The 12,548-nt window shown below is 40.9% G+C and overlaps 1 protein-coding gene across 1 annotated transcript in view; it reads left to right on the forward strand.

Moving 5' to 3' along the window:
* Positions 1 to 159: 159 nt before the first annotated feature.
* TES (testin LIM domain protein) overlaps positions 160 to 12,548 on the forward strand; it is a 28,690-nt gene continuing 16,301 nt past the window's right edge. The window contains exons 1-2 of the mRNA XM_014964342.1: positions 160 to 333; positions 11,568 to 11,653. Coding sequence (XP_014819828.1) covers positions 307 to 333; positions 11,568 to 11,653 — 113 coding nt within the window. The 5' untranslated portion in view covers positions 160 to 306. The remainder of the gene's footprint in view (positions 334 to 11,567; positions 11,654 to 12,548) is intronic.

A 12,548-nucleotide genomic window follows, 5' to 3' on the forward strand; every position in this document is an offset into this window, starting at 1 on the left:
CCCCGGCCCGGCTCCGCCGCCGCCGCAGGCACCGGGACGGGACGGGCGGGGCAGGCGGCGCGGCGGAGGCCGATGATTGGCTGGTGGCCGGCGGGCGGCCGGGCGGGGATTGGCTGCCGCCCTGCCTTTGTTCGGCTGCAGCCACTGCCGCAGGGCAGCGGAAGTTTGAGCGCGGCGGCGGCGGGTGTGAGGGGCGGCGGGTGTGAGGGGCGGCGGCACCAGCACCTCAGCGCGGCATCGCCGGACGGGAGCTGCCTCGCACCCCGCCCAGTCCCGCTCCGCTCCGGAGCCCGGCCAGGCGGCACCATGGACCTGGAGACTAAAGTCAAAAAGGTAAGCTGGGGGCCGCCCGCCCAGTTACCTGCCGCGCCGGCCGGCGGCACCCTTCTGGCCGCTGCCGCCCCTGGTGGGGGCTCCGCTGGGGATGGCCCCTCTCGCCGCCCGGCTGCTACCGCTCCGGGCTCCGTCGCCCCATCCCAATGCCGGGGGGGAGGTGGGAAATGCCTCTGAAATGACCTCCTGGCGCCTCGGCCTCAAGCGGAACAAAAAGCGGCTGCTCCGATGAAGACGCCGCAGTTCGTTCCCCAGGTGGCCAAGGGGTGCCCTTGCCCCTTCACGCAGGCATTGCCGTCTTTCAGGTAAAAACGTGTCCTCCCCCCAAAATCCTGAAACCGAAGAGCTGTACGCAGCCAGACTGCTGTTCACGGCTATGCTAAAGGTCAATTTCTGACTTATGATATCAATGACCCGTTGGAAGTGGTGTTGTCAGCGTTTGTACGGATTACCTTCCTTGAGACAGCAACTTAAGTTTATTGTTTGGGGTTTTCTTTGTTGTTTTTTGGGGGGTTGTTTTGTTTTGTTTGTTTTTAAGCATATCAACTAGCTAGTTTAGAGTGAAACTGGCAAGGAGTGAATGGTAAGTAACAGAAGGTGGTAAGTGATCCAGTTGTATTAGGTCTCTTTCCAAAACTTGCAGTTTAAAACTTCATCTGTAGAACTCATTTCACTTGGGATGCACCTCTGAATCAGTGCTGCTTAGTGCTTTTGCAAATTAAATGCAGCACTTAAGCGATCGCTTCTTTTATTGAGAACTTATAGTGTCTGAGACTATATGATAAAGGCAGGAGGAGCGCTGTATATGGACATTAAATCTGTACATAACTCTCATTGATATATCAAAGCTAGTCTTTTGAAACTCCTGTTGTATGGGCGTGCATGGTTTGTATTCCTGAATTGTTGTATTTAAGGGTACTAACTTATTTTAAAATCCACATAGGTGCTTTTGTATACCTGTATGCTTTTCCAACTTGCAGGCTAGAAACCAGCTCAAATATGGAAGTAGTTTTCCAGTCTGGAAGGCTTCCTGTTAAGGCTGAATCCTGTTGAAGGTGGCTAGCCTTGAGTCACAGTTATCTCAAAGTGATATCACAACACGTGATAATGTCACCTGGATGAGTGTCCTGGTTCAGAGAAACTACATATCTCATACCCTAATCACCTTATATGGCTGTATATAGATGGGTGTAGCAAAGTACCGTGTGCACAGGGTTGTCCCCTTTGCGTGATTGCTTGTATGTAACAAAACCAAGCTTCTTGAGTGGATCTGCTTATATTTTTCTAAGCACACTTTAAAACTTAAACTCCAGAGAGGGGAAGAGATGCATATTTGTGGAAGGCAGAGCATTCCTATTCAGAATTTCTTCAGTTAAAGAGAAAATAAATATGTGTTGTGAAATACTGATAAAATTCCGCTGATAGCAGACTGTTGGTTTGAGTGAACTTACAGTTGCTGAACAGCTGCTTTAAATTGCACTGTAGTTATTGGGTAGTTGTGTGTGTTGTAAGTTTATCTATTTTTGTCATATTTTCATCATCTTTAACTCTTCTTCATTGATTTTGAAGATTCCTGAAGACTTTTTAGAACATGCTCAGACAGACACGGAAGCCAGTGCCACGAAAGAAACCAGCAAAGCTCTGTTTGTAGGAAGTAATCTGTATTTTCTACTCTGTTCAGCTTTAGTATCAATATTGCTAAGAGATGTGTATGATGTGAAGAACTTCATGTTTTGTGTTTCTATTATACATATGTTCAGCAAACTGCTTCTGTTCTTCCTCTGTCTCCCCTCCTTTGTTCACATCTACTTATCACTTTCTTTCTCCAACTTGTGTGAAGCTCATTTCCCAAGAGAACAGACAAGGTTCTGTGAGAAGTTAATGCAGGGAGAACTGGGAAGCTTTTGCTATGTATCGATGTGTTTGCCACTAAATCCTTTCCTTCTTTTTTGACTTCCAATATTCACTTTAATCCAGACTTCCTCAGATCTTGTACACTGGAATAAATGAGTAACAGTTCATGTCAACTCTGCAATAGCTGCATGTCTTCAGTATCCATCCTTTAATTCTTATTCTCAACCTGTTTATTTCCTTATCTTTTGCTTCGCTCTTTTTGTCAACTTCCCTCTCTCATGAAAAATGGAAGAATATTCTGGGAAGTTTCCAGTCAAGCTTATCAAAACCAATGAAGTACTTGGCCTTTAAGAGAAACTTGTGGTAGATGGTAGAGATGTCCCTGTCAGATTTTTTGCCCATCAGCCCTAATGGGTAACTTAATCGCACGTCATGGTTCTCACCCCTATCTTTGTCCTGCACCTGGGGCCGAAATAATTGAGTCTTTTGACAAAATCTGCTTGCTATCTTTTGTTGACTTTTTATCTTGTAGTGACTTGTACCCATGACTTTTACACCTGGCAAATGAAGGTAAAGGTTAGGGAATAGTGAGTAGCTGACCTGCCTGTTGGGTAGGAAGTTCCAAGAACACTGGGCAGAAGTAATCCGGATCCTGACTTCTGGACAACCACAGTCTGCATGCAAGGCAAATTTCAGAATGAAATATGAGATATACATGACATAAATATATATGAAATATATATGTACATATATATTCTCAGTATATGTGGAATAGTGTGTAATTTTTTTGTAGTCAGGTCATTGTGCTTCTTGGAGACAAAATAACTCAGCCACATATCTAGCAGTGCATAGTGTGGGAAACTGGAGTTGCAAGGCAGTCTTTTTAGCTACTATGGAAATACGAAGTCTGATTCCTTACTCTGTTATAATTTCCCTTTAAAGGGAATGGGGACTTCAAGGCTGACTGTAGTTTTGTCTTTCTTTTTAGGAGGAATTTGACTTACTGTTGCATTTGAGGACTATAAAGACAGCTCTGTATACTAAAGGAGACTGCACAACAGAGCTGAAGCCTAAAAAACAGTAGCCCCAGCTTGAAAAGTACTTGTGCAACAAACAGACTACTAATTCTCCCAAATACAGTACACACTGTGTTTTCAAACCGTGCTTTGAGGGTATAGGGAAAATAAAGATTGAATGCTTTTTATTGAAGACTGTTAGAACGACGTTCTAGTGGTTCTGGATTCCTGCCCTGTCTGTCACCTCTGAACTTGGTAAAATGAATTAGTAGGTCACAGTCCTGCTGGCAGCACGGTCTTGTGCTTCACTAGAGAAAATAGGAATCTGACAGTGAGTCTGTTCTGTATAAGCTTTCAAAGTATAATACTTGCTTTATAAAAGGAACTTTGATTGTGATGGAGAAGGGGCAGAGGAGTTTGAAGGGAAGAGGGGCAACTTCTCCAATGTGGAACGTCTGTGTGGTTTTTCTATGGGCATGAGGTTTGGTTTGCTCTGTTACAGTGGAAAACCAAACGGAGTGCTTTAGACATCATTAAGTCAACAACTATAATGCTCTTTGATAAATGAATGGTGAATGAGGTATGCATAGGAGCAAAGTAAACTTTTTCATGTTTTGCAAAGCATGATTTAGTAATATCTGCTGGCCTCTGCTTCCTGTTGAGGTCACTGTTTGTTTTGGTGTTACTGCCATGGAAACCCATGATAGTAGAGCTCTTTTGCTGTTCCTTTATGTATAGTAAGATCAAGGAAATGCAAATTTATTCATGGGTGAGTTTTGCCTGCACGGAGAAGTATGAAACAAGTGTGGAGAGGTGAGAGGACCTGCTCCAGGTTTGGTAACAAGGAAACTGAGTAACTGCTTCCTGCCTGTGTTGTGATGGGACTTTTCCTCTCAAAACACTGATGTGAGTTGTTTTCTGGAACACTTGTCTGAAGGCACACCCCTAGTTACTTGTTGTCCCTCATTCCTGGATATCTTGGCAAAGACAGCAAGGCTAAGTTAAACTTTCTTGACCTTTTTTTTCTGGTGAATGTACTGCCCAGGTGTTTGACTATAAAATATAAAGAAATGCCTGAATAGCAAGCCAAGAGACTTCTTGGATGCAGGGCTGGCATGGCTTTTAAGATCAGGTGAAACTTTCTTGGATATGTCGTAATTCCAAGCCAAGAATTAAACAGTGAGATGGAAAACTAACCTTATCTTAAAAGTATTCTGTCATTAAAGGCACAAATATCTGGTTTTGCAAGTGTTCCTGGAAAAAAAGAAATATTTTTCTTTTCCTCTAAGTAAAATTAGTAATAGGGGTGACTAGAAATTGTGAATGAAATTTTATTGGTAAAAGTTGCTTACAACCACACTTCTTCTACCTCAAAGAAGTATATGGAACACTTCTTGCAAATTAATGGTGTCTTCCTAGCAAATAGTTTACAGATGTAATGGGGTGGATGTATATATCATATCAAGTTAAAAGTTAGGTTTTTACAGTCTATTTTAAATAGATATGCATGTTTGGTGTGTGTATATATAATATATACATATACCCCATACACCAATGTTTTATATAGGGTGTGTATGTTAAAAAACAAAACAAAAAAAGCAACCAACTAACAAAAAAACCCAACCCTCATACATACTGTCAACTAACAGGAAGAGTTGGTGAGGTGGTTCTCAGTTCTGAAGACCTGCAGGAAGAGGAGGGCTGTGAAGATAAGAGCTTGTCACGCTTATTATCTAGGGTCAAATGAATAGGCTCAAGGGAGCAAGGAGGCCTCTGAGCTTCTGTCATGACCATTTGGGATTACATCAAATGTAACTCTACTCTGGTACTGCTGTATGTGTGTTTCTGGTTTTTTTGGCTTTTAAATCTCCCTAACCCTCTCTCTCTACAGTGTTTTCAGTCTGAGGCTCTTTTAGCTGCAGCTTCTAAAAGCACTGGCTGAAAAAAAAGCCCTTTTCCTTCACGACTGAAGATCCTAATAAGTGAATATGTAGATTTCTATGTCTGCTTCTGAAAACCTAATATTAGAAGATGCAGATGGGCCAGAGCACTGATGTCAAAACAAAATACATGAATATTGTGAAAATGCCTCTTACAGCATTGAGTGATGGATAGTGCTGTATTGGAGGTTTAGACAGTGTTATAGTGCGTGTCAAATGCATTCAAACTTAGCTAGTGTAATACTGGACTTTGTTAATAAACACCACTTGCTTTCTATCTAGGTAAGATAGCTTTAATAGCTGTTAGTCTTTTGACAGTAGATTGTGTAGCAATGTCTTAAATATTTGTGTTCTGAGCAGTTTGATATTTAGTTGAAGACATCACAATAAAATAAATTCTTAGTACTTGTTTACTATTATAGGCTGCTGCAGCTCCTTGATTTATTTTTCTGCCCGTCCTGCCCTGATCATCTTTCAAATATTTTTCTTGGATGCAACTACTTTCTGGCATCCTTTTTTTATTTCTGTGCAAGTGGACTTCCTTACCCAGGCTTCTACATCTTAATCCCAGTCAACTTTTCCCTAAATCTAAATGCATATTTGAAGAGGGGGAAAAAAGCCAAAGAATGAACTAGGACAGACTTCCCATCAATTTTAATAGACATGTTAAATAATAACAAATATAGAATGATCCGTGGGATACTGGTCTTCACTACAGATAAAACTTCTTCCTTTCTTCTCATACAGTGTCTGTAGAAGTCTTAGAAGAGCATTATCCAGATATAATCACATCTTTTGTGTTTGGATTTTTTATTCTGGAATCGTAAGAAACAATATGGCTCTTCTGTATTTAAGGTTTAAACGCTGTAACCTATTATAATTTCCAATTTGTTCTGTTTGCCAAGTAGAGAAGAATTCTGCTGGTACAGAAAGTAGTGATCCAAGATAAGATCTTGTCAATAAAGCATGCATAGCACCTGAGATTTCTGATGTGTCCTGTTCTCAGAGTTTTGACAACGGTGGATTTTATTTTTTTTTGCATACTAGGTTTTCCCTTGAGTTCTCTGGAAAATCCTACAGTACGTTAGGATATGCTAGAAATTTGTTCTGTTGTGCTATACAGGTATTTTTCTTAAGCCTGCATTGGAAATGGGAAACAATATTACTTGCTGTAGACCCTGAAACATCCAAATGGAGCAAGAGTTGGGTAATCTTCAAACCAGAAGATCCCTCCCATTTTATGCTAAATTCAATAATACTTTTAGCATTGACCACACTGCACTTCTGACCACAGAGCACTCAAAGGCACAGGAGACAGATCTGCAGAAAGGACAGTGAAGAGGATTTAAGCCTGTTCTGGGGCTCACTGTTAATTATCATTAATTATCACAGCCCACTAATAACAACTTTCTCACTGTACAGTCACAACCTTTCAAATTCCCGAGGGGTCTCGCACAGTGGAAGGACTTCTGATCTTCAGAGGCTAAGTGCTGGTATTGTGTCTTACTGCCTGTGGCAAGGTGAAAAATTATTACAGCTCATCAGCCTGGTGGAACAGAAGTCACCTCGGGGGGAGGAAGGACCCAAGTTAGCTCTGGATGGTAGAACTGAGGTGGTTAAATTTTGGTGGGACTGAGGAAGTAAAAGAAATCTTGTGGGAGGGAGACCTAGAAATGCCAAGTAGAGCTTCTGCATTTTATTATGGATTACTCTTTTACCTTCTCCTTACCACTGGGGTTGCTTTGTAAAGGGGCAGGAAGGTCAGAGCAGTTGGCTTTACTTGGGGGGTATATTTGTGCTGGACGTGATGACTGTTAAATGGGAACTATTTAAATAATTACAGCTTGCCAGTGGAACTTAGTCCAGCTACTCTTTGTATCGTTTGTGCCCAGCTCTTAGTGGGAGGGAATAGAAAAGACAGAATTGAATTCTAGTCGCTTTACAGTGATGATATGAAAAACAGTAGACAGAAGCTGCTATATGGGAAATTCTGATTTAACATACAGGTTTTCTTTCTTCTGTGTGGTCCAACACTGTGATAGGTTGTTGAATCTGCATCCAGACAAGGTCCTGGGCAAATCTGATCTTGTTTCTCTTTGTGGGCAGTTGGGTGACCTTTCAACTTAAAATAATCTGTGCTCATTAAAAGCAAGTATAGGCAACTTGAAAAATTAATGCTCTGTCTTATGTTTTAATTCTTAGGGGCTTATCTTTGTTTTTCCTGTAACTGTTAACAATAATCTTGAGTTCTGTGACATTACACTCTTAAGTATTAAAAAGCTATTCCTCTATTTGTCACATTATTATTTTTTTTTACCAGCACTGTGAACTGTCACACAGTCCATTCCACGTAGGAACAAACTTGTTAAACAGACTTTCTCTTACCACACAGGAGAAACCATAGCTGACAAAATAATTGCATTTGTATCAGTATGCAGATTAAACTGGCCATCTACCTCTACATACACAGTTTATTTGGATCTGTGATTTAGTTTTTTTTCATAGCATCCCATGTGGGAAATGTTTTGTTGTCTGATGCTTTGTGGAGTCCGCTGTGTTTACAGGAATACAAATTCTGAGATTAGTGTTCTAAAATTGTAATGAAACAGGACTTCAGTGTTTGCAAGAGGATTTAAACTGGTAGGGAGAAAGGGGATTTGTTGGACTCTTATTCTTGGTTTTGTTCAATAAACTTAGCAATAAACACTTCTGATAATCCCATTTTAAACTATTTCATAGTGACTGCTTTCTCTTGCACATTTGAACAAACTGTTAGACACTTAGACTGGACCATTTGGGTTTTTAAGATGACAGTAAGCTTCTGCCCATGGCTCCTTTATGTAAAGATAGCCAACTCTTGACACTGGATTCCATTCTGAACCAAAATGGAGAAGTCTTTCACTAATTCTCACTTAACTGTAACCATTTAAAATTCTTTGCCCTTGAGGACTATTTAATCTTGAAAGCAGCATGCAAAGGATGATCTCAATCATATTTATATCATCTTCCGTACTCAGACTGCTTAAATCTATATTGGGTATGTTAGTAAAACCAGATAGTTTTGGATAACTTTTGCTGTAAAATTAAAAGTAATGGTAGTAGACAGGCAGGAACCCTCTTCTGGCAGTATTTCAGCTGACCTATCTATGCCGTTTCTCCCATAACTCCATTTATGGGGAAAATGGATTCCCTCCTGTTCTTGAGCCTGCATTCCTGCTCAAGTGCATGCCCAGCCCTCTCTGTATCTCTGGCTGCTCCAGCTCAGAGCCAGCCTTGTCCTTTGGAAGGCACAGCGAGTGAAGGTAGGCGGCAGCAATGAAGAAACACGCTACAGCATTAGGATCTCTGGATTTCCCAAATTAGAGCAGAATCGGCTGCTGAAGAGGGAAGTCACGTCTGAGGCTAATGGTTCATTACCACTGAAGCAGGTCCTGGTACAGCATATGTGAAGGCGTATTTTATATGCACTGACTTGTAGATGGTCAAACACAAAAGCATGGTGTGCTAATGTTATTTTATATATTTATTTTTGGCAAGCGGCCACATAGTTTCTCTGTCAGAACAAAGGCAGAGGCTGTGCGTGCATCCGGAATCACAACTAATTCAGTTCTTGAGAATCTTGTGCTCCTTAGTTTCAAGCTAAACCTTTCCCATAAGGTGACCAGACATTACATGGAGAAAGGTCATCTCCTTTTTTCTCTTTCACAGGAAACAGAAATGCATTTCAATGCAAGTCTGTCTCGTTTGCTAATTAATCTTACTTGTCTCAAGCTCCATAAACAAGCATTTACTTAATAGTGTGCTCTTTACTTCTGGGAGAATAATGTGGAATCCTGTGTTTCTGAAGAAATCTACACTGAGACTGCTGGTTGTGAAGATGCAAGTAGACTGACTGGTCATTGTCTGTCTAATCTGGAGAGGGAGCATGTTTTGGGTGGAGTATTTAGAAAGTACACATTTCCTCTCCTTAATTTCCTCTTAAAGAGGTATTTTTAGCTTAGAAAACCCTTAAATGTTAGGAGGTTTGGAAACAATATATTAAAAAAATCGCAAAACCCACTTTCATTTTCTTACTTGCATTTCAGATTTTGTTTTGGGAGTTCTTGCAATGTTAAGGCTATTCCTCTGTGTACTGTACAATAGTGCTCTATACACAAGTGATCCTAGGTTTCTAAGCCTTCTAATAACGCTAATTATTCCTCTTTCTCCTTCTTCCCCTCTTTTTAAAGGAGGGCAGAGTCCAAGCATAAAGAAATAGTGCCAGTTTGTAGCTGAAGTAGCAGCTAGAGAGAATGGGTTAATGTTGGATTTTTTTTTTTCTTTATTGATAGCAATGGATTTTAAGTTTGGGAGCTTTTTAGAGAGGATGATTTTAAAAAGCAGCCAAGAAACCTGAACAACCAACCCCAAACAAAACAAAAAAGTTCTGAAAAAAAAAAAAGATTGTTTTGTGCTACTTTAGCTTCCTCTTTTGAGAACATCCTGGCCAATGACTTGACAAAAGCACTTAATTGTTTTCTGAGATATGGGGTGTGTGTATGAGGTACAGTGGGGCTCTGGATTCCAGATGAGAAGACCCTTGTAAACACCCATCTTCAGTGGAGACAAGTTTTTAAAAAAAAGTTCATAAAACCTGTTAGCTTTATATGTTCAACATAATTAAAAAATGTAGTTGATGAAAGATAACTTAATCTGTAGAGTTATGTTAATTTTAGGTGTTCTACTGGTATGGCTTCAGATTGGTGCCTCTAGAATGTGAACTTCTTGAGCCCTTGGGCTGATAAAGATGTCACCAAGATTGCAGCAGGCTTGTATTTCTTCTTCCAGATAAGAAAGGAAGAAATAAGTTCATGTCCTTCTAACTGTCCCTGCAGTTGCAAGTAGTAGCTTAGTAGCTGCCAAAGTATCTCTTCTCCCTAAATAGCCCATAATCTGCAGGAAAGTTTTGTAATATCCACAGGGGCAGTGATCCTTCAAATTATAAAATAACTGAAAACATGATCTTCCCTGCATCTTATTACATGCTTTGTGTTGAGCAAGTGGTTTGTGAATAATTTGTTCCTTCATTTTGGACAGAAACAAATTGAAAGCTGAGCTGTTTATATCCTTGTACGTGCAACAATAGTGGTATGACTTCTCAGAGTAAATTGCAAACTTGTTAATAATAAAACCATATCACTGCATCTCATTAACCCTGGCATTGTATAACTGTTGCCAGAACTAAGGTTAGTAACAGAGCTTGTCAGCTGTAGCTCACTGACCGTTCCTGGTAAAAGCCAAACTGGACACAAGCCATCTCCATTGCGATGACTGTCCCTCCCAGTGCGTCCAGCCACAGCTAACTGGGGGTGCTCCTGATGCTGCTGGGGCGGTGGGTGGGAGTGTGGGGATGGGTGCCCCTCTGCCTGCTGGGTGTGAGCCTGCACACCCAACCGTGACCACAGTTCCACAGTCCTTCATCCGTCTGATTTAAGAGCGACGTTCCCCAGAGGTTTAAAGAGCCGGAGTGGGGCATTTTAAATTTACTGTGTTATATGGATGCATAAGTTATGGTGCTTGGGGTCTGTTTTTCACCTCGAACTTCCAGTGGCTGTTCCTCAGTTAAATTTGCTGATGGGTTGATATAGTGTGTGAATACCTGGCCTTTACTCTGCACTGTTTTTCATATTCACACATATTTCCCTTGCGTTATGAATTGGTCGTCTGCCCTTTTAGTCTTTTCACAGTGGAACCCTTTGCGTATCATTTATGGTCATTGCTTTTGCTAACTGTGCTGTTTCTCCTCTTTGGAAAGCAAGCTGGGATTAGTCTGGCTGAAGTGTAATTATAAAAGGGTGTGCTCTGCTCTTGATCACTACCAGGCATCTCAAATATACTCGGAAATATGAGTCAAATCACTTAAATGTTTTCCTTATTCCTATCAGATGCCCAGGATAGGGCATATAAATGTGGCATCTATTAATTTCTTGATCTCCTGTATTTTGCCAAGACCTATACTGCAAATCACTTTGTCCTGACAGCTGGATTAAATGTCCTTTAACTTGAGGTCTTATGGCCTCACTCACTCTGGTTTCGCAGTCACAGACCAAAAGAAGGGCAGCAAAGAATCTGCTGCTTTGCTTCTGTGAAGCTTCCAGAGTGAGCCGAGCTGGGGAGACAAGTCACCAGAAACATACTTGGTTTAGGCTAAGGCTAGCTTTCAGCCTGCTAGCTCAACCCTATGAACAGGCTTGTGCAAACACGGTCACTGATGTAGGTACAATAGAAAGGTGAGTGGACCCCAAAATACTGTCCTGATGTCAGCTTGGTCAAAAGCTTAACCTTTTGCGTTAATTGTGGATTGCAGATTGTAAAGGCAGCAGTAAGATCATTCACGCAGCCTATTTTCCTGAAGCTGACTGTAGTCATATTGCTCTCTACACAGATGGGCCTGGGCCATGAGCAAGGATTTGGTGCCCCCTGCTTAAAATGCAAGGACAAGTGTGAAGGATTCGAGCTTCATTTCTGGAGGTAAGTGACACCGGATGTCTATTAAGCTGTGACTCAGCACTGCAGATCATAGCACATGTATGCAAATGTGTAAGTAACTGCTTTTGTTCTCTCTTTCAATTAAACTGTTCAGATGTGTTAAAGAAGCTGTGTCTAGGTTCAGGGCCAGGCTTCTCAGCTCTGTTACAACAGAGTGTTTAAGTATGTAACACTTAAAAACATTCATTTCATCTGCACTGAAGTCAATGGTAGTACTTCTACTGAAGCATTTGCCTTAGCTTAATAAACAGTTGAAGTAGGTTTGTAAAAACATCTCTATTCCTACAGTAAGAGAGATGGCAGGGAAGAAGTGTGCTTTATCTCAGTAATAAAATTCTTCCTTTGCTTCTGATCAAATACGTAAGCTGTGATCTGAGATTTTAGGTAAAGGTATCTATGTCAAAAAGATATTGGAACTTTCTGTACATCTACAAATGACTTAAAGGGGGGGGGAGGTGTTATAATTCAAGTAAGTTTGATAGCATTTGGCCTCAGATAACATGCTGTTCTTAAACCACTGAGAGCTGGTCATTGTAGCAGTAAATAGTCTAAGCTGTGGTCTATGCCATGACTTCTGCAGAAACTTTGTATTCTGTGAAGACCTTCCCTGTTTTACTTTAACAAGATGTGTATATCAAAGTATCTAGCTAGCTAGTTCAGTTCACTGATTATATTGTCTGTACTTCAGGATGTAGTTCAGTGATTCTAATTCAAATAAATAAAAAAACACCTCTCTCAAAGGGAACAGCCTGGAAAGGACATAAAAATAGATAAATGCACTAGCACACACTAGCAATGGAAACAATTACACTTCACCAATACTATTTAATGACAATCATAATTGTATCTACAGTAGGATTTTATTTTGTGGGGTTTT

Source organism: Calidris pugnax, unplaced genomic scaffold (genome assembly GCF_001431845.1).
Source record: "Calidris pugnax isolate Ruff unplaced genomic scaffold, ASM143184v1 scaffold44, whole genome shotgun sequence".
Classification (NCBI taxonomy): Eukaryota; Metazoa; Chordata; class Aves; order Charadriiformes; family Scolopacidae; genus Calidris; species Calidris pugnax.